At 35.1% G+C, this 27,039-nt stretch overlaps 2 protein-coding genes across 5 annotated transcripts; one reads left to right on the forward strand and one right to left on the reverse strand.

The window, feature by feature from the left end:
* Positions 1-2,269: 2,269 nt before the first annotated feature.
* On the reverse strand, positions 2,270-6,402 carry LOC114385031 (protein PLASTID MOVEMENT IMPAIRED 1-RELATED 2-like). 4 transcript variants are annotated; one of them, XM_028344963.1, is made up of 3 exons: positions 6,268-6,402; positions 3,701-5,966; positions 2,270-3,602 (listed from the first exon to the last, which is right to left on the reverse strand). In XM_028344963.1, the coding sequence occupies exons 2-3, from the start codon at positions 5,905-5,907 to the stop codon at positions 2,531-2,533; spliced, it is 3,279 nt and encodes a 1,092-aa protein (XP_028200764.1). In that variant the 5' UTR covers positions 5,908-5,966; positions 6,268-6,402; the 3' UTR covers positions 2,270-2,530. The 4 variants fall into 4 exon arrangements, with proteins under 4 accessions (XP_028200764.1, XP_028200763.1, XP_028200766.1 ...); XM_028344962.1 differs by having other exon boundaries at positions 6,186-6,395; XM_028344965.1 differs by having other exon boundaries at positions 3,701-5,336; positions 6,268-6,393.
* A 10,486-nt stretch (positions 6,403-16,888) lies between these two features.
* Positions 16,889-23,589, forward strand: LOC114383789 (L-type lectin-domain containing receptor kinase IX.1-like). Its single transcript, XM_028343529.1, has 2 exons — positions 16,889-17,359; positions 22,198-23,589. Exons 1-2 carry the CDS (start codon positions 16,889-16,891, stop codon positions 23,587-23,589), a joined length of 1,863 nt encoding a protein of 620 aa, XP_028199330.1.
* Positions 23,590-27,039: the final 3,450 nt, after the last annotated feature.

Below are 27,039 nucleotides of genomic sequence, written 5' to 3' on the forward strand. Positions count from 1 at the left end.
CTTTTTTGCCAATAGGAAAGACTTCAAGATTAAATGGGAGGGACCTATGAAGCTCTAATGTGATAATAAGTCAGCAATCAGCATAGCCCATAATCCTATAGAGCATGATCGAACAAAACACATTGAAGTTGATAGACATTTTATAAAGGAAAAGTTGGATAGTTGTTTGATTTGTACTCCATATGTGCCTTCACAAGGTCAACTTGCAAGTATTCTCACTAAAGGATTGCACACTCCAAATTTTGATAGAATAATATGCAAGTTGGGAATGTATAACATTTATTCTTCAGCTTGAGGGGGAGTGTTTGAAAGAGGAGCATATAATGATAATTTCCTTTCAAGTGGCTTAGTTAATAGTTAGTTGGGTTCAATGTATCTTAGGAAGTTGTGATATTTTAATTGTTCTCTTGAAAATAGAATTAGTTTATTATCCATGTAATCATTCTGATTATAAATAAATCAATCTGTTGGGTGGAAGATTAACCCAGAAAGACATTTTCAAAATAGATTTGTTTCTCTCTCACTCTCTTCTTAACACAATGCATGGTCCATATGATAGGCAACTTGACCCGACTAGATCTATGGGTTGCAGTCCAACTGGTTAGGTTGGTTCGGGTTTTAAAACATATTTATCACCATTCTACAACTATTACCATCACCATTCCACCACCATCATCGCCACCATTATTTCACTCCCATCATCATTGTCATTGTCATTGATATCATCACTATTGTCACCACCACCACTCTCACCTTGCTACTTTTGTCACTGTCATTATTTTATAATAGAGCGAGATAAGATAAAATGATTTACTCATTTTATTTATCTTCATTTTGTAATATCTTTCTAAAATTTAAAACAAAGAATAAACCAAAATTCAAAACTAAAACTGATTTTAATTTTAAAATTTTTAACAACTAAGAACGAGAAACTACCCCAATGGGATCTTAGAGAATGATTGGAAGTTTTATAAAAGAGATGAGATGAAAAGCTAGTTTCTGTGATACCAACCATTAGATCAAAGGAACAACATTTGGAAATTTGAAAGCGTAATATGTTCTCCAACATTTCATTGATGCTTCATAATTATCGAACTCCCTAATAAGAGAAACTACTTATCACTTTTAATCATTTTCTCTTCCATATCACCCTTCATCCAAACTAACTCTTATTAAAACTGGAGACTGAAAGATGCATCAGAAATTAAGAAACTATCGAGCCATTAAAGAAATTAAAGGCTTATTAATTGTTTATCCTCCCACTTAGTATATAGCATCACAAGAAAAGATATATATATCACCCCCCCCCCCCCCCCCCCATTCTCCTAATAAGATCATTTTTAAGGTGAAAACCAATTATTTTTACTAATTATGTACGATTTTTAAGAATTATCCCCCGCCTCCCCCCCCCCCCCCCCCCCCCCCAACAGTTGGAATTGTGCTCAAAATTCTAAGTAGGCCCAAGTAAAGAAATTCTGTTTGTTCGAACCGAACTATACAAACTGAAGTGACAAAATTAATGCCTTCTTGGTCGGCTCATATAATAGGGAAAAAAATGAGTTCAACTTTTTTACAACTAAGAAAAACATGAGGAAAGAAAAAAGTGAGATAAATGAATAGTATGATAGAGACAGAGAAAAATTGAATTATAAAAATCTGTTCAGAAAATATATGTAGAAGTAATATAACTGACTAAAGGGATTAGTGTCCAATCAGGTAAATGTTATGGGATGGGAAACCTATAGTCGGGTTGGAGAGTAAAAAATGTTTGCAGTCACGAAGGGTCAAGAAAGTAGATTTTTCAATTCAAAGTTCAGAGAAGACTGGTAAGCAGTATGAACAAATGTTAAATTGAATTAAGCTTGAATATGTTTCTTAAAATGCACTTATAAAAGTTTCTGCTATAAATTCAAATTAACTTATGCAAGAGTAAAAACCAGTTTTTAAAGAAATTAAATGAGAGAACATTTATAAATTAACTTATGAATCAGCCAATTTTAACTTATAAAAGAAGTTTAATTCAATTTACTGTTATTTTTTCTTTTTCTCAAAAGTATTTATTGAGAAACTTATCCAAAAAAGACTTCCATCCAATCAGCTTCTGGAATACCATGTTTCCTACATAGAATCTATAAGTGATTTTGTAGTGACCTTAATACCTGCTCATAGTCTTTTTTACATGCATATGTCTCAAATGGCAATTTTGCTTAAGAAATTTTTTATATACAAATAAGTTGGCCATGACAATTGAAAAGTAAATGCACAATAATTTAGACATAATCAATTACATTTTATTAATTGCAAGCAGCATTAGCAGTTGCACATCAAAGAAAACAAAACAGCCAAACTGTGTATAGGTGATTGAAAGAAGAAAGGGTCGCTTCCGAGAAGGCCAGAAATTTTAACATACATTTTAAAAATTTGGGCAAGCTGACTCGTATAACTTCTTGACAACATACTATAGTAACTATCTACATGGAGAAATTTAAAAAAAATGGCTAAAACTGCACGTAAGAAATTATCTAACAGTTCAACTTGGGAAGATGATATCTGGGTTCCGAATGTGTACATTTTCAGCTGGCAGCTCTCTACTATTAGTCCCCATGATACTATTAACACAAGAAATGCTCCACAGGATATCCTCATTCAGCAACGTCTTGGCAAACAGTGGGGATGATAATACAATTGCCTTTGATGTTGAAGAGGAATGTTTGGCAGTACTGGTTATGCCGCTGGCAAGCAACCACCGGATACCAGACTGTTGCTGAGTTGCAGTACCCCAACATTGCTTGCTTCCGGCTTTGCTAAGGACTCCTGAAAGATGAATCTCTTTGATTTTAAATCTAAATTTAGTGGCTTCGTCATCAGTATTTGTATCTTCCATACTCTTGCTACTTGTCTCATTTGGCAGGGCCCCATTGTCCATTCCTTTTTCCTTTTCATCAAGAAAATTGAAGTCATCTTCCGGTGTAGCACATATGCAAACTCTTTCCACCTGAGTCAGAACCAGCATTGGAACACCAACTGGCTCATAATTTCGTAGAGGATCTCTGAGCTGGATCATAAAAGCCACTGTTAGGTGGTTCCCTAAGAGTCCATAATGTCCGAGCTTTCTTCCATATGATTTTAACCAGTCAATGGCATGTTTCAATTCATCTAACTCTGTGATTTTAGAATGGTGTACTTCAAGGATCTTCAAAATTTGCTCTGAATTCTGATCTCCTTCAATAATGCCAGAATCCAATCTCAACCACTGATCAAATGTTATTGACAGCCCCATTAGTCCATCATTATCATTGCCAGTTTCTCCACAATCTTCTAGTTGCAATTTAGCAATTCTCTCTGATGTGGGAAATCCCCTCCAGTTGGTTCTTCTGCTTCCAACAGCAGGCATCTTTGCATGTTGGGGATGGATATATGATGGTGCCTCCTCATACAACATACCAGACTGTATTCTCAACCCTTCGATCAAAAGGGCTTCAATCTTATTAACAGTCATGGGACCTATAGCTTCAAGAGACACACTGTCCAAGCTCATGCCTTCCTCTGTTAAATAACCACATGGAAATTCTTCAAACAAATCATGCTGCCATGACCCCTGCCTGAAACAGAATTAAGAAAGGAAATCAGAATACAAAAATATAAAATACTTTAGATGAAAGAGTCTTTCATGAGAAATGCCACAAAAACAATTGCTAACCTTACAGAAGCCCTTTCATTGGCTGTGGCTTTCTGCACAATATGCTCAATGGATTTCCCGGTGATATCTTGCAAAGGCATTAATTTATAGATATGATGACACAGTTCTTCCACTCCATCATAAGTCACATGCTGCAGTATCTCCAGTATATCATTACCCATTTTTGCAGGTAAAACAACTGGATTAGAAACCTGAGTGATGAGGTTCCCACGATTTTTAGCATTTCTGAATAGGGAAGGACTCATGGACCTCAAAAAGCCTCCACCCATAGTTTGAACAAATGAACCAAGTCCATGTCCAATTGAAGGTAATATGGAGGATTCTTCATTGGGTAGTTCAATTGGACTTCCAAAACCACCCGAACAAGTTCCCCGAGAATTTTCAAAATCCTTCTCATTTAAGCCCCACAGTTGCATTAATGAGTCAGTCTCCAGGTCTTCAAGAATTTTGGCCTTCCTTCTCTGCATTAATAAGTGATTCTCCCTTGCATGCTCCTCTTCAGCAGCTTGAATAAATAAAGACAAATCTGAATCCACAGTACAATCCTGATAGCTATCTCCAACTGCATCTGTCCCCAATTCCTCTTCATTTGCATTGAAATCAAAAGTGAAGTTACCAGAAACTAGAGCCTCTTCTTCAAACTGTCTTAAAAGCTTCTCTCTGGGAGACAGGGGATCACCATTGCAACTTGAGCCAAATGAACCGCTCTCCATGGCCAGCATGTTTAAGAAATCATTTGCAATAGATTCAGTGATAAAATCCAAGCTACTTGATTTTTTTGCCATTCTATGTGATTTATAATTTGATTTAACATTAAGGTAGCATCCTTGGTCAATAAAATCTGATGTCTCAGGAAGCATATCTGCATCCTTGATGCAAGTTATACTGACACATGAACTACTGCGTTTATGTTTGCCATCATCTGCCATAGTCCCATTTACACAACTAGTGCATATGCTATCCATCAAATCAAATCTTGTGTTCTTGTCAACAAATATGCCATCTTCCTTAACAATATCATCCACATTAATAATATCAACTGTTGACAAATCAACTGTTTGATTTCCTGTCTGATCAAGTTCCAAGGAATCCCCTTCCAATGTTTCTACTTGTTGTTCAATAATGGAAAATTCAGAGTCATCAGGTTCATCTTGATTTGATTCTAGAGGTGACTCTGATTCTGTAAAACCATGGGATTTAAGTGGTTCAAAATGTTCTGAGTCTGCTCGTGCTGAATTATGAATGTTCCCTTCATCAAGCTTTTGATATAGGAAACTGATTGATTTGGAAAGACTTGAGCTGGAATTCATCAATGTTTCACAGGATAAAATCATATCATCAGAATGAAAAGGGATAGGACTAAAATCCATAACACTGCTAGTGCTGCTTGGCCTGCCTGGCTTCAGATTAACAAGGTTGAAAACATTCAAATTATCACCACCAAATTCCATTAACTCATCCTTCATTACTTGATAGCTGAAACTAACATTTAGGCTCGCTCCTACAGCTTTTCCTGCCAACCTAAAACTTGTGCTCCATTTCCCTGAACTTCTATCACCCCCTAACTCTGCTAAAGTCAGAGGTAAAAGCCTTGTGAGATCAACCTGATGGATTCCTATGTCATGTTCAGGAGCTCCTACAATAGAGGCATATATCAAGAAACGCTTAGACTCATACTTGACAGAGTGACCAGACACAGTGCGACTAACATAAACAGAGCATCCATGACTCAAAGTTTCATTGAACTCCACAACACCCTGGAAAACCCTTGCCGGGCACGTCTGCAAAATGTTGGTTTTCCTTTTCCAATGCACACACAACCTAATGCCATCAAAACTCAAAGGAAGGCCCTCAATAGAGTGGACATGAAGGTTAAAGCAACATTTGAACTTTTGACCACCAAAATGGGTCAAAGCTTTCAAGGGCTTCTTCCAATTCCACGCTGAAGACAACTTCTTGTCCTTAGGCAACAGATCTTCCTTTAGAAATCCCGGGGTTAGGGCAACTTGAGGTTTCGACAAACGGGTTTTTCCCGCAGACTTGGATCGATTATGGACCGAGGAAAAGGAAGGTCTAGAAGGGGCATAAAGAGCTTTGCTTATTTCTTGAATGTCTTGCAGTAGCAGTTGACCATTATTCATATTAATTTCTCCATCATCAACATTAGCATCTTGGTTTCCACACTCAAACTTAGATTTCATCATCATGTAGGCATTAAAATTGAACAACAGTAAAATCAAGCAATTCTGAACATTTCCGCATATCTCTAATCGAACAAATCAAAAATAGTAAAATCATAAAAACTCATTAGTCCAAAAGGTAAAGGAAACAACATCAGAGGAAAAAAATGGGGAACAAGAAACATCATTGTATTCATCATCATCATCATCATCTTCATCATCTAGCAAGTATAATAACTTCAGTTCCTAAATTACTAGATCAAACTACAGCAAGCAAGAATGCGTTATAATGTAAAACTACTTACAAAATTCACATGATTGGAAGATGGGACCTCTATGCAAGAAACAAAGCGAAGAAAAGATGCGTTTGGAAATGAAATGACTCACAAGTTAAACAGAGGAGTTGCCCTCGAATGCGGGGCTATGTCTAATGTCTGTAATTGCAGGAAATCGTGAAGAAAATATAGTTAATGAAAGGAGAAGTACGATTTGACTTGTCGTTAGTTTAGTTGCGCTTCTTTCTTACCGGCTCCGACGGTGGGGTTGGTGAACATTCTTATAATTTTATTTTATTTTTATAAAAAAAGGGGTTAAATTGTTAAGTTTTACATTGTCCCGTAATCTTTTCTCTAAATTATTCTTCGATCCTTTTTCAGGATATATTTTTCTTCTATATCTCTTATTACATTAGTTTTTTTTTAATCACCACTTCATCATAGTATATATGTTGTTGTTGATATCATTTTTATTATTTTTAGAAAATGTATTTTTTTAATATCTATTTTTAAACAATTTAATACTATTAATTTGATATGAGAGTCTAACAAAGAATAATAAATTATTTATATAATGGTTAAAAAACTAAATTCTATAGTGAAATATGAAACATAGTCACGCTTAAAACTTATTCTTAAGATGCATAATGTAATAATCAATGTTATGATTTTAAATCTTTATTTACAAATTTAACGTGTGTTACGAATTAAATTACACCATTATAAAAAAAATAATTTGATTTAATAAATTGATTATATATATATATATATATATATATATATATATATAACAACGAGTTTATCACATGAAAAAATAAAAAAATTTAATACAAATTATTATTTTAATTTTTTAAAATAATATTTTAAAAACTATAATTTTAATTATTTGAAAACTTTATTTTTGATATATTTTTATTTATTAGTATTGAAGGAATATTTTTTTTAAAATTAAATTTATAAAGACTTATTAGTTAATAAATAAATATTTACATAAAATAAAATTAAAATGATAAGAATTTAAATAAGAGGATACTACATACAGTAAAATCATGTAATTCTGAATACTTCCCCATATCTCTAATCTCTAACAAATCAAAAATAGTAAAATTAAATCATTTTAGCTTGATTTTTATCAAACACATTTTGTTTTAAATATTACATTAAAAAATAAAAAAGCCAAAAGCTTCAACCTCTCCCAAATGGGCCCTAAACTTTAGTAATTCAATAATTTTTAACAAGAACTTCACACTAAAAACTTACTTTTTAAACTTTTACATAATTGTTATCAGGTTTTTTATATACTAAATATAGCCTAATAATAACTAAAATAAGTCAATGTTAAGATTTGTACTAAACGAAATATGTTCAAGCTGGAAGTATCTTGCGTACATTTGAATGCGTCGTAAATTTTACAAATGATTTACCAAACAAACGTGGGTACCCAATTACCAGTTTTGGTCAAGTCAAGGGAGCTTGCTTTATACACCTGAATTGTAGTGGAACACCTTCAATCATTCTTGGCTTATTCTACTGGCTCTAGATATGCTGTGAAGACTTGGTTCAATTATAAAAAATAAATAACATATGAATGATGCTATATCTCACCATCAAAACCAAATTAATTGAATTATCTTGTGAAACCCTCTATCTCAACATACATATAATTAAGAAAAAATATCAAAATTTAGAATTTTATTAAATCAATTTATTTTTCAAGTCGCTTAAACAAATTTATGTGGGTAAAATGTTCATATTTATTGTTACCAAATAAAACTTATCGGAAATATTTCACCTCAAAACAAGGCCGTTCAAGTTTATAAAAGAATTCAAGTTAAGCAACATAATAAAATAAAGTAAAATACATGTTAGGAATATCATGCAATTAAAACAAAAACTTATGTCTCAATCTCACATCCTATCAGAGCATTGTGTTGCACGTCCTTTAGCAGTCACAATGATCATTACACATGTGTTGTGCAACATATACACTAAGACTCAATCGTATATGCAATGTGGTACCATGTCAGTAAAAAACCTCATTGAGTGCCTAGGAGTACATGACAAGACAGACCACATATTGGTAAGTCAGGTTACCCTCATTAGGTAAAATCATAGGGAGATTAGTCAGGTCACTATGTTTTGCGAGAACGCACCAATCATATAGGATCAATATAGGCTCCAAGGAACATTCAACCCGAGTGTATTTATCTCTAAGGCCTACACTCCGAAGAGTCCATCAGGACTTCTCCCTCCTGTCCAACCTTGAAAATATTTTAGCACGCACACTTTATCTATGAACTGTACAAAACATATGATTTCTCATTTGTTCTCAAAATAATTTTATCTCGTCGTGCCTCAAAGTGATTAAACTCGTTGGGTTCTCACAGTGGTTCCTATCACAATACTCGTTGCGCATTAACTCATTGTCCTTAAAGGGTCTTACAATCGTGTGATTGTATGGTTCATAGCTAACAACCCAATGCACACAATATCTCAATACAAATGTATCTCACAATTTGTCACATATTCAATTGGTCACTCACTCACAATTTCATGATCTCAATATAATAATTTATCATGCTAATCTAGTAAATCTTTTCCAAAATACAAACAATTCATACAAAAAATGTTTCTTACAACATGGGGAGTAAAATCTCTCAAATAATTTCACATAATCATATCAAAATCATAGGCAAAAAATACGAAAACACTAAGAACACTCAATTTTATCAACCAATTCGCATCAGAACATCAATTGCTCCATCAAACAAAACAATATCATAATTATAATCATCTAAAGATCCCCTACACATGTTCATTATAACTTCAATTGCGTTAAACTCATTCCTTATCTTAGCGGACTCACGTATGTAATCCGGAAGTGATAACAACATCTCTAGTGGTTCCTTAAGATTCCTCAAACTTTTCCTCTGGTTGCTGCTCTGTGTTAGGGTTTCCAAGTGTTAGAGAGAAGGAGAGGAGATTGGAGCCTTCATTCCACTGTCTTTGTGCGAGGTGAATTTCTCCCTCCACGGGCATTATTTCCTAAATCCCAACGGTGGAGTTGTGTGAGAATGTGTTTCTAACTTGATATTCAAATTTCATGATGATCCAATGGTTGAAATTTTAGTTTTACTAGAACAGATTTTGGTGTATGCGGGGAAAGAAAGAGAGCTCCATCCAAGAGATATTTCTCTCACCAAAAGTATTTCACAAATCCCAATGGTGAGGATTTTTGGAAATGTGTTCCAAACCCGATATCTAAATTTCATAATGATCTAACGGTTAATGAATTTGGTATCATAAGTTTGAGTGTATGTGGAAAAAAAAAGTTTTGGAAGATGGAGAAGAAAGAACGAATGTGAGAGAAGAGAAAGCATAGAAACATATCGTAAATGTAAAAAAATAATCTAATATGTCTCTATTTATAATAAAGATACTTTCAGCCTATTATTTATCCTATTTTTTTATTTTATAAATGAATTTTATTTTATCCTTTTTATTTTCTAAGAACATATATTTATTTTATTTACCTTAAAATTATTATTTTAATTAATAAAATTATTTATCTTTATTTATTTAATTATAAAAATCTCATTATTTTTTTAAAATTTTATTTATTTTTTGATATTTTTTTTTAATTTATTTTACGAAAAATGATGAAACTTCTCCTTACGCTGGACAAACATATTGTAGTTCACCTCTAACGCCAAGAGGCTGAAAGTAAAAATTTTAGCATTCAACATCTAAAATGCAAAAAGAAAATGAATTTAGATTCATAACAGATGTGAAATTAAGAATTGTGATTTGTCCTGTTTGAAAGATAAGATGAAACAAAATGAAAGAAAAATTCCATGCATAACATTCACAGTATTTGCCATTCGTGACGCAAGCAATACACAACGAAGGATAAATAAATAAAAAGTGTTAATCAGTAAAACTTCACTCAGTTTTTATTTAACTTAAACAAGTTCATCGACCAATTCAGAACAACCTTTTTTTCAAAAAAAGGATTGTATGTCTTTTTAACCAGCCAAATCACCATCTAGTAAAACAAAAGGACTGTATAAAAAAAAAAAAAGAATTGTATAAAAATGACATTTAGAACAAGATCACCATCTCTAGTAATCCCTTTGTAATTCAATATTGGCTGCTTTAAATTAAACAAGTTCATTGACCAATTCAGAACAACCTTAGTTACTAGTCAAAACAAATCTACATTTGCTATTTCCCCTTCTCCCAAACCTTTCGTTTTGGTCTGATTTTCTTAGCTCTATCCAACATTGGGAGGAAAAAACAGACACTGAGATTACTAGAGATGGTGATCACAATTTTTCTTCTCGTGTTGGCCTTTCCTTCTCCCCTTAAAATAGTTGAATCACTAAACTTCAACATAACAACACGGGTGGCAGCGAAGTAAACAATGGGTACATAGACCTAAATAAAGTGGCGTATCTTTTCCGCGTTGGGAGAACCTTGTACACACAACCTCTGCGCCTGTGGGACTCATTTTCTGGTGTTCTAACCAACTTCTTCACGTCCTTTTCACTTACACTGATGGTTTCGGCTTCTACTTAGCCCTTCGTGCCTACCTGATTCCGCCAAATGTAACAGGTGATACTTTCACCCTTTTCAATGCCACCTCCAATAGCTGCTACCTTCCCCATAACCACGTGCTTGTAGTTGAGTTTGACAAATTTAACAACACAATTGACCCTCGTTGGCATAGACAATAACTCTCAAATCCGTGGTTGTTGCTGAGTTTGACATTGACAAAAACCTTGAAAAGAAACGTAACACTTTGATAACCTTCAACGGAACTGAAATGCCCTATTCCAACTCTTCATTTTATTACCAGATTGACCTAATGGAATTTCTAACCCAGTGAGTGGATTTTGTTGGGTTCTCTGCTTCAACTGGCGGTCTCACTGAACAAAATGTTATTCAATCGTGGGAGTTCAATTCAACCTTGAATAACACAGCTCTGACTAATTCCTCAGATGTAACAAAGCACACGAGCATAAAACACAACGGATTGAACACGATTGTGCTGGCATGACTTTGCTACGGCCCCCACACAAGCTGAACCTCCAATACACATAATTCCTCTAACAGGTATCAACACATGTCCTGCTTAACTGCACTGCAAATTCATATCCAACACCATTGGGCGAATGAAATCCCCAACCATCAAGACCAAGTGGCCAAATGAAAGTTTCACCTCAGCCCCACCGTGGACGTCAATTGTTCTTATTGGAATCCTTGAGTGTAGCCTGACTTCATTAGAGCTCTGATCTTTCTCCCAATGTCACTCTCCAGGTTAAGGCGAGATGGGAGTACCTACAAAAGATATTCTGAAGTTCAAGTAAGTATAGTCAGAGGTGTTTTGAGTGTAGAAATGGTTTGAATTACTTAATTGCATGATGCTTCCCCAACTTTTGCCCTAAATAGACTAGCAGTTACCGAATGGGAAACTGTCGAGTAACCTCCCTTCATAGGGGAGTGCGGATGTGCTGAGTTGTCTCACAACAAAAAAAAAACCTATTCCCAATGGCCGAAATCCATCTGTAACCTTGAAAATCCGTTGGTAATTCAAAATTTTTGACGGACCAAAATCCATCAGAAAAATGACCGTAGGAAATTTTAACCGATAAATTTTTGTTGTCAGTAAAAAATTTTCATTAGAATTTTTGCTATCCGTTGGAAATTTCAAACAGAAATATCTGTCAGAAAGATTCGACGGATAATATCCATGAGAAATTTTTGACAGATTTTTTCTGTGAAAAATTTTCGACGAAAATATCCATCGAAAAATCCTTTAGAATTTCTATTTTATGAAGAATTGCTTATTTCCTTTTTTTCATTTTTATTATTTAACATCAATAATTTAAGAATTATTTTTTGTATTTATATTATTTAACCTCAAAATTTTAATTAACACATACATGTAATTAATGAAATAGTCAAATTCATAAATCCAAAACAAATAGTAAAATAAATCATTAAGTTAAATTGAAAATAAATCTAAATGAAAAGCACAATGTGCAATATGTCAATAGTAATTTTGTGTTGCCAAGTCAATAATCAAAATATTCATTTGGAGAGTGCCTCTGCTGGTCATCGTCTTGTTGCTGGTCGCTGCTGGCATGGTCATTGATAACTTCTATGTATAGGTATATTTTGGGATTAAATTATGTATGAATTATTAATTTTTCTCTCTTATTTCTTCCTTTTTTGTGTGAATAATTGAAATTTTAACATCATTTAAGTTTTTGTGCAGAAAGTGTTAAAAGTTTGTGGATTTATAGTGCTTGGTGACTAATTGGCGCAGAAAAACAAAGTAAAACCCAATAAAGCTAAATTGAAGATCTGAAGTTGCTCACTCAGTGAGTCTCAGGCGCTTAGCGTGATGCGGTCCCTTAGCAGGCAAAGCACACTTAGCGTCAGAAAGTACAGAGAAGTCTGAAATGCGAAGGTGCGCTTAGCGCGAGTCACGTGCTAAGCACGAGATTACCATCATACTCGCTAAACGCGACAATTGCGCTTAACGTGAATGTTGCATGAAAATTATGTTGATCTGTACCTATAAAAGAAGAAGAGAGAAGAAGGAAAAAACACACAAAAAACTCAAGAGAATATAATTCCGTACAAAAGGCAAAGACCAGAAGCAGGAGAAGCAATCATTAGGAGTCATTCCTTCCCTCCATTCCCTTTCTCAATTCCCCTTTTCTAAATATTATACTCTTGCAATTGTAAAACCTCCTATGACAATGAAAGGTTAAACCTTTTTTGTTTGGAGCTTAAAAGCCAACTGCTCTTAATGTAATTTCTCTTCCTATTTATTTATGAATATTACTTTTTCATTATCTTTTCTCGTGCTTTATTTTATTGTTTGTGGCTTGATCACCCATTTGCATGGTAAGTTTTAGAGATAACATTGGAAAGCATTATTCTCTAATAGAACTGGGAAAGAGTATGTAAATAATTCATCACTAGGAATATGTTGATTTTGTTTAGTCTGTTATACATCTCTATTCTTAATGCAATATAACTGTTTTACCTCTTAAAGGGATTTTGGAGAGAAAATAGATAAATTAGACTCTTTCACTTGAGGGATCATGGTTAGAATATACAAGTAGATGTAGATGAAAATTGGAATAAACATAAATAAAGAAAAATTATTAACATTACATCAAGAGTAGCTTTGGTAGGCTAAGCCCCCAACATTCTCATTTTCTAAATTAACTTCTACAATATTATTGGCTTCCGTTAGCTTTTTTGTTTTAATTAATTAATTAATTCCTTTTTATGTTTTTTTTTTCTTTCTTGTTTATTTTCATTTAATTTATGCCAATTTATTTTAATATTTTCTTCACAACCTTTTTAAACCAATTTATTTATTTCTTGAAAAATTATATATTCACCCACTTAAGTGCATGGATTAGACACTCGGACTTCCATTTACTTTACTACTTGGGACAATTTGGTACACTTGCTAATCGTTCAATAGTCATTTGGTTGGTCATTGTCTTGTTGCTGCTATTGAAGGACAACTGACTAAAATACACGAATATCCTCCTTTGATCGACGAAGCTCCTCCCTTAGTTGGTTAATCTCCGCTGAATCTTGAGCATGACTGGAAGATCCTTGTGTATATTTATAAGTATGAACAAGATCTCCAGTACCATAAAGACGTCCCTTACGCTTTGGTCCCGCAGCTGTAACCCAACATTGAGTCCTAAGTCTTTGTTCTTTAGCAGGGTCTAAAGGAGTGAGTTGTGATTCACCAACACTTGGTGCAACATCAAACCTAGATTGAGATAGTCCAACCTCAAATTCTTCCTGTCATTCATAAATAGTTATTATTTCATAAATGTAATAAACATTTTAAAGAATAAAAAAACATGCAAGATAATGGTCTCACATGTGTCTGCTTAGATCTATTGTTGGCAAATTAACCATTATCCTTTTGTAAATGAGTTTATTGAAAGACCTCATCTACATATGCAGATGAACTAAGCTCCTCTTACTATTAACAAACATTATAAAATAAACATTAAGTGGTGAATTAAACAAGTACAAAGAAGTATGTAGTATAATTTTACTGTACATACCAAGCAAATGATGTGATTCTGCAAGCTAATAGAACCACTTATGTGCATACACACACCTTTTCAAATGCCCGATTTTTTTTTGTTTTGCTTGTGCACACTTGGAACGATAGCCAGGTGTATTCCAATGTGATAACAGATCATTCCAGACACGATCTCTAATTCAATATGGCCTTTTATTTTTATTTCGGGCATCCCTAAACATCTCAAAATCTATTAGAGGCTTTCGAGTTAAAAGCTTTCTTAATTTCATTCTCTTCCTCAAGTCTCCAAACCAATTTTCTCTAAAGCATGACAAAGTTATGAAATGTTATACAATTAGCAAAATGCTAATTTTACAATTTCAGATCAAATATAACAAAATCAGCATCACTATCCATTTTAACCATTGAACTAATTCTTAGAATTTGAAGTTTAATGGCACGTACCTTGTCACTACCCTTAAACTCCTCTAACAGTGTACTCCACACATCTTTAGCATTTGTGGCATCCATTATTCTTGGAAAAATTATGTCATCTACTGCTTGTTGTAAAATATATAGCACCCTTCAATCTTTTTTGCTTATTCTCCTTCAACTCCTTCTTTTGTGCTGCAGTAAGAGTTGAAGTGTCTGTAGGAGCAATGAATCCTTCTTCTACAATGTCTCATAAATCATGAGAGCAAAAAATGTCTTCATTTTAATACTCCAATAGTCATAATTTTCGCCTATGAAAATAGGGACAAGAATAGATGAAGTTTGGGTAGTATTGGTCATGGTTTAAGGTAAATTTTCTTTTGAGTATTTTAGAATATGGTGGGATTTTTTTCTTAAAGTAGTTAGATGATATTTCTACACCCAGTAGATGACCGAACGTAGCTCTGGTACCACTCTTAGTATTTTAGGGGAATAGAAAGATAGTTAGTTGTTGGACGGTGATTGATAGTTGGATTTAGGATGGAGGTGTAGTTAGAAATATTAATTAGAAGTAGTAGATAACTTAGTGACTGTGTAGCTCTTAGGCAATGGAAGGAGGAGTTTATATTAATTTCTCAAACTCATTACATTGAGGTATTGTAAGTCTATTTATTGATAAGCAGGTTGGTGACGTCATACTTCTAGAGATAGATTTTTCTAGACTTCATTCAATAGTCTAGAATACTAATGTCTACTTAGGCCCTATATCTTTCTAGATTGCTCTTAGCAATACTCTTATATTCTTCTAGTACATTTAATTTCTAGATAAATCATGAGCTTCTAGGACCTTCTTTTCTATTCTAGAAATTTGTTTCATATTTTAACAAGCTGTATAGTGGGGGTCAAATTCCTTTATCTTCTTTTATATATAAGGGGAGCTCTATTGACACTAATCGGCATTTGCCTGGTGGATTGTCATGTATATTTGAGTGTGTTTGGATAGAGAATTTTAACTGAGGAAAGTAATTTATCAGAGAATTTGAATTTCTGTAATTTAGAATTCATTGTTTGGATGCTTTTTATGAAGAATTTAAAATTTTGGAATTTTAAAACAGAATTTTAAACAACTAAAAATCTGAAATTTCAATTTCCTTCTAAAAGGTGAGAAATTGAAATTTTCTTCTTACAGTCTTCTTCAAAAAACACAGCTGCTAAAATATCGATCGGGTGTGAGTATAAAGGAACACGTATAACTAGCACACCAATCATATTTTCTCTTTTTTTTTCATCCTCATAATTTTAATTTTTTTTATAACACAAAATTTTGAAAATAAAAGAATTTCAATTGAAGTATTTGAAATTCTTAGAATTTAAAATTTTTTAGAATTTTAAATTTCTTCATCCAAACACACTCTTAGAGTTTGTATGTTTAAGATTATATAGAATATGTATCATAAAAGATCTGAGGAGACAGATACAAGGTTCTCTAATTGTGATTTGTAAGAGAATTATTGTTCATTTTGCAATTAGTCTTTGTTGAGTTAATTTTTTCTCAAATTTATATTTTGGGATGCGAGAATAACTAACATGCAGAAAGCATAATACATTTGTTTCTGTTGTGCCGAGAACTTGGAATTGACTGAAAATTGTGAGGGAAAATGGGTTTTTACTGGCAATAATAAATGTCGGAAAATGCTGAAGTGTGAATTGGAAGGCTACTTTTTAATGCCCATCTAAATTGCTGCCAGAAGCATTCAGTTTTTCCCGGCCATAAATGTGGTCCTTACCAGGATTCCCTGTAATTGCCAGTGATGTCTTTACCGACTCTGGCTGCACCAACCATACTTCATTTGCCAGTAAATGTTTTAGTGTTATTATTTATTGTCGGTAAAAGGGAAAATAAACGCCACCAAAAGTTACTTTTGACGTAGTGTCTGATCTCTCTAGTCAACTAGGCTTCTATAAAAGTATTTTCCTAATTAATTTCCTTAAAAATTATATCTCTAAATTTTTTCGAGGAAGGACCCAGTTTTGAAATTAAATTCTTACGACCCATTCCAATTCATGACCATTTTCAAACGTTTGGTTAGGGGTCTACAAATTAAATTCTAATTAAAATTTACGCTAGTGTCATGTAAATCAGCAAGTTCCATGTCTTCCCTATAAATATATAAGACAATATGCCAAATTAACATCCTCAGGCCTAGTAGCCTCAGTCGTAAACACCATGTTGCCTACCCCTGCATGTTTTCACTACTTCAGAAATTCTCTTCTTTTGTGCTTCCTTATGATCCTTCCAATAGTTCAACCACTTTACTTCAACATAACAAGCTTTAACGACACTGAAAGCGCAAGCCTCATTGGATATGCAGGCATTGCCAAGACTGAGAACGGAACCTTAGTGCTCAACCCACTCATCAACAATGGAGTTGGACGAGCCATCTATGGCAAACCTCTGCGCCTCAAAAACTCTTCTAATGGACATGTCACTGACTTTTCCACTTGGTTTTCATTCACTATCGATGTGTCCACTAGAACCAACTATGGTGACGGCTTTGCCTTCTTTGTGGCACCCCTTGCCTACCAAATTCCGCCCAATTCAGGTGGTGGCAGTCTTGGCCAATGCGATGACAGCAAACCCCAAAATAACATCATTGCTGTTGAATTTGATACTTTTGTTAATAATTTTGATCCAACAATGCAGTGTTGAAATATAAACTTGATTTGGGCCTAAATTAATTATTTGGTTCCTTGGACTTAGTTATTTTGGGCTTAAGTAATTATGGGTCATGTTTTAGAGAATTCTTGTAGTGTTTGGAGTGTTTAGATATTTCTTATGGTTGTAATATTCTCTAGAATACTCTTTGGATTTCTAGAGTTGAGAACTCTCTAGAATTAGTGTGTCTAGAGTTCTCCTTAGAGTAGTATAAATAGAGATGTAATCCTACACATTTGTATCAAGCAAAAATACAAAGTTCTCTCCTCCATAAAGAATTCTCCTTTCTTTCAAGTTTCTATTCAAAGTCTCCAATATTCCTAAACACTTTTCCTAAACATAAAAAGCCTTATTTCCAACAAAGTGGTATCAGAGCTTCAAGATCCTCAAAAGATGGCGAATGGAGGTTTTCCTTTCCAAATGCCGATACTCACAAAGAACAACTATGATAATTGGAGTATCAAGATGAAGGCGCTACTAGGAGCTCAAGATGTGTGGGATATCGTAGAGAATGGCTTCGAGGAGCAAGATGAAGCCTCGCTAAGCCAAGGTGTAGAGGAGACGTTGAAGGAGTCAAGAAAGAGAGACAAGAAAGCTCTCTTTCTCATTTATCAATCGGTGGATGAAGATACATTTGAGAAGATATCCAACGCAACGATGGCCAAAGAAGCATGGGATAAGATTCAAACTTGCAACAAAGGAGTTGAGCAGGTAAAAAAGATTCATCTTCAAACTCTTAGAGGTGACTTTGAGCGTTTGTTTATGGAGGAGTCCGAGTCAATTTCTGATTATTTTTCTCGAGTATTAGTCGTAGTCAATCAACTTAAAAGAAATGGTGAAGATGTTGATGAGGTGAAGGTCATGGAAAAAATACTTCGAACTTTAAATCCAAGTTTTGACTTCATTGTTACCAACATTGAAGAAAACAAGGATTTAAAGACCATGACTATTGAGCAACTCATGGGTTCCTTACAAGCATACAAAGAAAAACAAAAGAGAAAAATTAAACAAAAGGAGGCTACGGAGCAACTACTACAACTCAATGTAAAGGAAGCAAACTATGCAAATTACAAGAGCCAAAGAGGACGAGGTCGCAGCCAAGATCGTGGACGTGGACGAGGACATGGAGGAGAAGGAAGAGGTGGTTACAACAACCACTCCAACAAATTCAACAATGGAGAAAGAAGTTGGAATCCACAAGTAACAAGAGGTCGTGGAAGAGGAAATTCATGGTCGAGGTATGACAAATCACAAATCAAGTGCTTCAATTGCAACAAGATTGGTCACTACGCATCCGAGTGTAGATTCTCGAAGAAGGTTGAAGAGAAAGCTAACTTTGTAGAAGAAAAAGGCGGAGAAGAAGAAACTTTGCTACTCGCGTGCCAAAACAAATTTGAAGAGAAAAGAAACAAGTGGTACCTCGACACCGGCGCAAGCAACCACATGTGCGGCGATCAAAGCATGTTCGTGGAGATCAATGAAGCGACAACTGGCGATGTCTCATTTAGAGATGACTCAAAGATACCAGTCAAAGGCAAAGGTAAAATTCTCATACGTTTGAAGAATGGGAGTCATCAATTCATATCGAATGTCTACTATGTGCCTAACATGAAGAATAATATTTTGAGCTTGGGACAATTATTAGAGAAAGGCTATGACATCCATTTGAAAGAACATAGTCTTTTCTTAAGAGATTGTAGACATAACTTGATTGCTAAGGTGCCTATGTCAAAGAATAGAATGTTCCTCTTGAACATTCAAAATGATGTGGCAAAGTGTCTCAAGGCTTGCTATACCAACTCTTCGTGGCTATGGCATCTACGGTTCGGGCACCTCAACTTCGACGGTCTAGAATGTTTAGCGAAGAAGGAGATGGTGAGAGGCTTGCCTAGCATCAACCACCCAGACCAACTTTGCGAAGGATGTCTAATTGGGAAGCAATTTCGTAAAAGTTTTCCAAAGGAATCAACATCAAGAGCAATAAAGCCGCTAGAGCTCATACACACCGATGTCTGTGGACCAATTAAACCCAATTCATTTGGTAAGAATAAGTACTTTCTCCTCTTTATTGATGATTATTCCAGAAAAACCTGGGTTTATTTCTTGAAGGAGAAATCAGAAGTGTTTGAAAACTTTAAGAAGTTCAAAGCCCTCGTGGAGAAAGAAAGTGGTCTTTCCATCAAGGCCATGAGATCTGATCGAGGAGGAGAGTTCACTTCAAATAAGTTCAACAAATATTGTGAAGACCATGGAATCTGTCGCCCACTGACAGTGCCAAGATCGCCACAACAAAATGGAGTAGCAGAGAGAAAGAACCAGACCATACTTAACATGGTGCGAAGCATGCTCAAGAGCAAGAAGATGCCAAAGGAGTTTTGGGCTGAAGCAGTGGCATGTGCAGTTTACCTAACAAACCGTTCCCCAACAAGAAGCGTGCATGAGAAGACACCACAAGAAGCATGGAGTGGAAGGAAGCCCGGGATCTCTCACCTCAAAGTGTTTGGAAGCATTGCCTATACCCATGTTCCAGACGAAAAAAGGACAAAGCTCGATGATAAAAGTGAGAAGTACGTGTTTGTGGGTTACGACTCAAGATCCAAGGGGTACAAGCTCTATAATCCAAATAGTAGAAAGATCGTCATAAGTCGCGACGTGGAGTTCGACGAAGAAGATTGTTGGGATTGGAGTGTTCAAGAAGATAAGTATGATTTTCTTCCTTATTTTGAAGAAGATGATGAAATTGAACAACCAATCATAGAGGAACATATTACACCACCTGCCTCACTGACACCAAGGCTGGATGAAACAAGTTCAAGTGAGAGGACACCGCGACTAAGGAGCATTGAAGAGATATATGAGGTAACCAAAAATCTAAACGACATTAACCTCTTTTGTCTTTTTGGTGATTGTGAGCCTCTAAACTATCAAGAAGCGGCGGAAAACATAAAGTGGAAAGACGCCATGGACGAAGAAATCAAGTCAATCACGAAGAATGATACGTGGGAACTTACTACACTTCCACGAGGACACAAAGCAATCGGAGTAAGATGGGTGTACAAGGCAAAGAAGAATGCTAAAGGAGATGTGGAGAGATACAAAGCAAGATTGGTGGCTAAAGGCTATAGTCAAAGACAAGGAATTGACTATGATGAGGTATTTGCTCCTGTTGCTCGTCTTGAAACTATTAGACTGATCATTTCTTTGGCAGCCCAAAATAAATGGAAGATCTATCAAATGGATGTGAAGTCAGCTTTCTTGAATGGTTTTCTCGAAGAAGAAGTCTATATTGAGCAACCACTGGGCTATGAAGTAAAAGGGCAAGAAGAAAAAGTCTTGAAGTTGAAGAAGGCATTGTACGGTCTCAAGCAAGCACCGAGAGCTTGGAATGTTCGAATCGACAAGTACTTTCAAGACAAGAACTTCATCAAGTGTCCATATGAGCATGCACTCTATATCAAAGCGCAAAGTGGAGATATTTTGATTGTGTGTTTGTATGTAGATGACTTGATCTTTACAGGGAACAATCCAAGCATGTTCGAAAAGTTCAAGAAAGATATGTCAAATGAATTTGAGATGACGGATATGGGGCTCATGGCATATTATCTCGGCATCGAAGTAAAACAAGAAGACAAAGGAATTTTCATCACCCAAGAAGGCTATGCCAAAGAAGTCCTTAAGAAGTTCAAGATGGATGACGCCAATCTAGTTGGCACCCCGATGGAATGTGGCAGCAAGTTGAGCAAGCATGAAAAAGGAGAGAATATGGATCCAACTCTTTACAAAAGTTTGGTTGGAAGTTTACGTTACTTGACATGTACAAGGCCGGATATTCTCTATGCTGTAGGAGTAGTAAGTTGCTACATGGAAGCTCCAACCACAACTCACTTCAAGGCGGCAAAGAGAATCCTTCGATACATCAAAGGTACAACAAACTTTGGCTTGCACTATTACTCTTCTGACAATTATAACATTGTTGGCTATAGTGATAGCGATTGGAGTGGAGACTTGGATGATAGAAAGAGCACTACTGGTTTTGTGTTCTTTATGGGAGATACTGCTTTCACTTGGATGTCAAAGAAGCAACCAATAGTCACACTATCAACTTGTGAAGCCGAGTATGTCGCTGCCACATCATGCGTTTGTCATGCAATTTGGCTAAGGAACTTGTTGAAAGAGTTAAAAATGCCACAAGAAGAACCTATGGAAATATGTGTTGACAATAAATCAGCACTCGCTTTGGCAAAGAATCCAGTCTTTCATGAAAGAAGTAAGCACATCGACACCCGTTACCACTTCATAAGAGAATGCATTGAGAAGAAGGAGGTAAAGTTGAAGTATGTGATGTCTCAAGATCAAGCTGCCGACATTTTCACAAAGCCCCTCAAGTTGGAAACTTTCGTGAAGCTAAGGAGTATGCTTGGAGTCACAAATCAAGTTTAAGGGGGGATGTTGAAATATAAACTTGATTTGGGCCTAAATTAATTATTTGGTTCCTTGGACTTAGTTATTTTGGGCTTAAGTAATTATGGGTCATGTTTCTAGAGAATTCTTGTAGTGTTTGGAGTGTCTAGATATTTCTTATGGTTGTAATATTCTCTAGAATACTCTTTGGATCTCTAGAGTTGAGAACTCTCTAGAATTAGTGTGTCTAGAGTTCTCCTTAGAGTAGTATAAATAGAGATGTAATCCTACACATTTGTATCAAGCAAAAATACAAAGTTCTCTCCTCCATAAAGAATTCTCCTTTCTTTCAAGTTTCTATTCAAAGTCTCCAATATTCCTAAACACTTTTCCTAAACATAAAAAGCCTTATTTCCAACATGCAGCATGTGGGGATCAACAATAACTCTTTGGTATCTCTCAATTATAGCAGGTTCAATATTGAGAGCAACATAGGGAAGATGGGGCATGCGTTGATAACTTACAATGCTTCTTCCAAACTCCTTGTTGCCTCATGGTTCTTCGAGGGAACTACTTCTGGTTTTATGCCCAAAACTTCTGTTTCATACCAGATTGACCTAGGGGAAATTCTACCAGAGTGGGTCACTGTTGGGTTTTCAGGTGCAACCGGGTTGTCCAATGAGGAAAATGTTATTCATTCCTGGGAATTCACTTCAACTATGAATTCCACGCGTTCAGATGTAAACAAAGAAAGTTACATCATAACCAAATACAAGTTTCAAGTCAAAGTAGTAGTTGTTGAAGTTACTTGTTCTATTCTTTTTGTTCTCGTGGTCATTGGTGTTTCTTGGTTGATCGTCATCAAGAAAAGAAGAAGTGGGGATGGTTTTGATTTGGACAAAGCATCTATGCCGAGAAGATATTGTTATAACGAATTAATTGCAGCCACCAATGGGTTTGCAGATGATAGAAGGCTGGGAGAAGGAGGCTATGGACAAGTCTACAAAGGGTTTCTGACAGATTTAGGGCGCGTGGTTGCGGTGAAAAGGATCTTTTCTGATGTTGAAGATTCTGAGGAAATATTTACGAATGAGGTGAAGATTATAAGTTGCCTAATACATAGAAACCTTGTGCAATTCATAGGATGGTGCCAGGAACAAGGGGAGTTATTACTGGTTTTCGAGTACATGACTAATGGAAGCCTTGACACTCATCTATTTGGAAGTAGAAGAACTTTGACATGGGATGTTAGATACAAGATAGCGTTAGGTGTGGCCAGAGCACTTCAGTATCTTCATGAAGACGCAGAGCAGTGTGTTCTTCATAGGGATATTAAGTCAGGTAATGTTTTGTTAGACACTGCTTTCAATACTAAGGTTAGTGACTTTGGGATGGCGAAGTTGGTGGATCCAAGATTGAGGACTCAGAAGACAAGGGTGGTGGGGACATATGGGTACCTTGCCCCAGAATATGTAAAGGAAGGAAGGGCTAGCAAAGAATCAGACATGTACGGTTTCGGGGTTGTGGCTTTGGAGATAGCATGTGGAAGGAGGACTTACAAGGATGGGGAGTATAACCACGTGCCTTTGACAAATTGGGTGTGGAAACAATATGTGGATGGTAATGTTTTGAATGCTGTTGATGAGGGACTAAAAAGAGATTATGATGTGAATGAAATGAAATGCTTGCTCACTGTAGGACTATGGTGTACCCTGCAAGACCACAAGAAAAGGCCAAAGGCAGAACAGGTTATTAATGTTCTTAAGCAAGAAGCTTCATTGCCAAATCTTTTTACAGACATGCGTGCTTGAGACTGTCCTTCTCATCCACCCACAATGACCAATCTGATTTCTTTCTCTCGCCATCCATCACTGGCAGCATGGCTTTACAATATATATCATTATCAGTTCAGCTATCTATTTTATGCAGATGTAATTTTGGAATATCGTGTTCTATGTGTGTGTGATTTATATGTCATGTTTTCATGTAAATATATGCTAACGTACGTGTGAATGAATATTATTATATAGTATATTTTCAATGTAGTTATCTTTCTGGGTTCTTTTATATCAGCAGCTATCAATATTCTCGTATGATGTATACTGTTGTACTTGTCTTCTTTTAACACAACGATAAATTCAATTTTTATGCAAGAAGGCAAGAAGCAAATGTCAATATACTTTACAAGCAATCACAGTCGTTGCAATTTATCCTTTTCATTTATTTGATTCCTACATGATCAACTAGAAAATAAATTGCGGAAAAGAGTATTAATTAGTACATGACCAACTTCTGTTAATTATTTTAAAAAGGCTGATTAGCTATTAATCTTAACTCTTGAATTTTAAATTAAAATTTTGGTGGATTTTTTACAATGTTGAAATCACAACTCAGTATTCCTTATTTGAAAATAGTTTCAATAGTTACTGTCTATTTCTTGAATATTGTTTCCTGCAAAAATGATTCACAAACACCCTTTTCAAACTGTTGATTAAAATTAAATTTCTTATTTTTTTTTGCAAAATTGACTTGTAACATTATTGGAGATCTACTCTGCAATATTTTACCCCTAATTCTTCCTCAAATGGAGGTCATGATGCAACTCAATGACTGACTCTCGGATGAGTAAGTAATGACAGAATTGGTGGTGTATCCATTTATAAGGATCATATGTGTCAATAGTCTTCCTAGCATTGTGAAAGTTAGGTGGCATGTAATTAACTTTCATGTGAGCTAAGGATGATGCAAGTGTAAAACATACAAATTAGTGGTAACAGTTAGCTCTAAGGTCACCATTTTATACTTCTGGATGAAAAATCGAAAAGGTTTTCGCTTAAGGGGTCATATCATGTGGAATAACCTCACACTTAAGAGGTAGATTGTTAAAGTGCAAGTGTATATACGAGGTCTCACATTGGATGAAATTGAAAGTTTTGCAAAATATAAGGGGAAAGGACCTATAAATCTAATTCCTTATGGTTTTGGGTTGGATGTAGTGTCAGGTTCAATTGTGTGATTCACTCTTGGCTCATTAATGGAGATGTCCATAGTGTTTTCACCACAATTCCCAACAAAGCGGAGGTCATGATGTAACTCAATGACCGACTCAAGCGAGTATTGAATTATGCATAATTGGTTGTGGATCCATATATGGGGATCCCTTGTATTGAAAATCATCTGGATTATGTGGAGGTCAAGTGGTATGTATTGCTGATGTAATTTATTGAGGATTAAGTATATAAAGTGCATTTGTGGCCATTGCTGATCACTAGAGCCACCATTGAATATTTTTGGATGAAAAGGCTTCCGCTTGAGGATAGTATAGCATGTGAAAAAGACTCACGGTAGAATTGTAGAATGTTAGAATGCAAGTATGAGTATGAAATCCCATATTGGATATAGATGGACACATTGAGCCACTGATAACTGGAAAAGACCCACAAACCTAATGTCTAAAGATTGAGTTGAATGTGGTATCAAGTTCACTTATACGGTTGATTTGTGACATATTGATGGGGTTTCCCTAATATGTTTATCCCCTTGTATTCCTAACACATACTGATCAAATTAGTTTATGGACCAAACTAAATCATAAGAAATTGGCTTCTCAAGTAGCTTGTAATAGGGTTGGATGTTCAATTTTATTGTTGGTGGATGTGAACCAAACTCATGTTTTTTGTATTTTTATCTCTTATTTTTAATCTTGGCATACTTTGTGCTTAGCTTGGTTACATGTTATTAATATATTCCTTTGGCTAATCCAAAAAGAAAAAAGAAACTAATTTCTCAAAAGCATATTAAATTTTAAACCAAGAACATATTGTTTCCATTAAAAATATGTTGATCAAAAGTTAGTTAGCCAAATCAAATCTTAGCCGAATAAGGATATAAGATATTTCGGGCAAAAGATTAAGATCTAGATAATTCGACCAATTAATTTTAATATTCAAAATATTTGATTAAATATTTTGAAAGGTAATGCAAATGGAAATTGAATGGAAGTTAAGGATGCAAGATAGGGGATAAGAGCAAGTTTTACACGTGTAGTCCATTGATCTTGGAGCAGTTCCTAAAAATAGGAATGTGATAGATATGTTGAATGGATGGTCTAGCCGAAATAAATAGAAAAAAGCTTAAACAATTATAAATGAGTATGTAGCGGTCTAATGTAGTAGAAACATGATGTAGGTTAGTTAAGCTTAGGTTTTATATTATAAATATATGTTTCAGAAATATTTAGAGGACCTTCAACCAAATAAACAATCACTGCAATTATTTTCCAGTTATTATTCATGCAAAATTTATTGCTTTCTTCAAATTCAATGTTTAGTTTAGTTGTTTATTCATATTTTTGTTAAGATTTACCTTCAATCAAGTGCTTTCTTTAGTAACTTGAGAGCCTATATCAGGTCAAGAGGTTGATTTTCCCCCTTGGTGATTATATCATTTGATTCACATACTCAAATATTGGAATCGTGTTGGAGCAATTGTAGATGAATTCTATTAAGTTAATTGTCAATTATTCATGAGACAACAAAATTAGCACACCCGGTGGGACTAATGTAGGTGAATTGATCAAACAATTTGAATCACGAATGGAGGTTTACTAGCGTATGCATTTGCATTCTGGTAAAACAATGTGTGAGATGGATCAACAAGCCAAAAAGAAGAATGGTTCGAAACAAGGAGAAAGCTCATTTGGGACGCCTGCTTCCTTAATGACAAAGTAATTACTACTTTGCCTAATCCTTCAATGGGTACTACATCAACTGTGGTGGCTACTATTGCCAGCTTGCTTGATGAAATGCCTACTGTGATGACTACATCATTCATTCGACAACAGATAAATCTGGAAATACATGATATAATGCATCAGTTGTCTGGGCAATTATTCGAAATAGTCAAACCTATGGTGCAAAATGAAATGCAATAGACTAAGGAATTGGAGGCAAGGAGAATGCATGTTGGCGAAAATTCTGCTTTGCTAGTGTTGAGAAATTAGGAAGTGTCAAATTAGGTAATTAATCTTGATTCTCCACATCTGACTAGGCCAATTCTAACAGGAAGAATACCATTGATCCTTCCAAATATGGATTTCATGCCATAGTGGCAAGCAACTCAACTGAATATGGCTTTGGCTGGAATGTTTAATACAGTCCAACTAATAGGTAGCCAAATGGGATTTATTCCCAGACCTTTGGTAGCCAATACAATTTTTATGCCTGCTAATGTTAGTAATTCATTTGCTGCTACGTACCCTT

The sequence above is a fragment of the Glycine soja genome, chromosome 14 (genome assembly GCF_004193775.1).
Source record: "Glycine soja cultivar W05 chromosome 14, ASM419377v2, whole genome shotgun sequence".
Classification (NCBI taxonomy): domain Eukaryota; kingdom Viridiplantae; phylum Streptophyta; class Magnoliopsida; order Fabales; family Fabaceae; genus Glycine; species Glycine soja.

Excerpts from the sequence above, each read along its gene's own strand:
- LOC114385031 (XM_028344963.1), bottom strand. The coding sequence starts at position 5,907 with ATGATGATGAAATCTAAGTTTGAGTGTGGAAACCAAGATGCTAATGTT. Across the intron at positions 3,603-3,700 it reads AATGAAAGGGCTTCTGTAAG|GCAGGGGTCATGGCAGCATG; the intron begins GTTAGCAATTGT and ends ATTCTGTTTCAG.
- LOC114383789 (XM_028343529.1), top strand. The coding sequence starts at position 16,889 with ATGTTGCCTACCCCTGCATGTTTTCACTACTTCAGAAATTCTCTTCTT. Across the intron at positions 17,360-22,197 it reads TTAATAATTTTGATCCAACA|ATGCAGCATGTGGGGATCAA; the intron begins ATGCAGTGTTGA and ends CTTATTTCCAAC.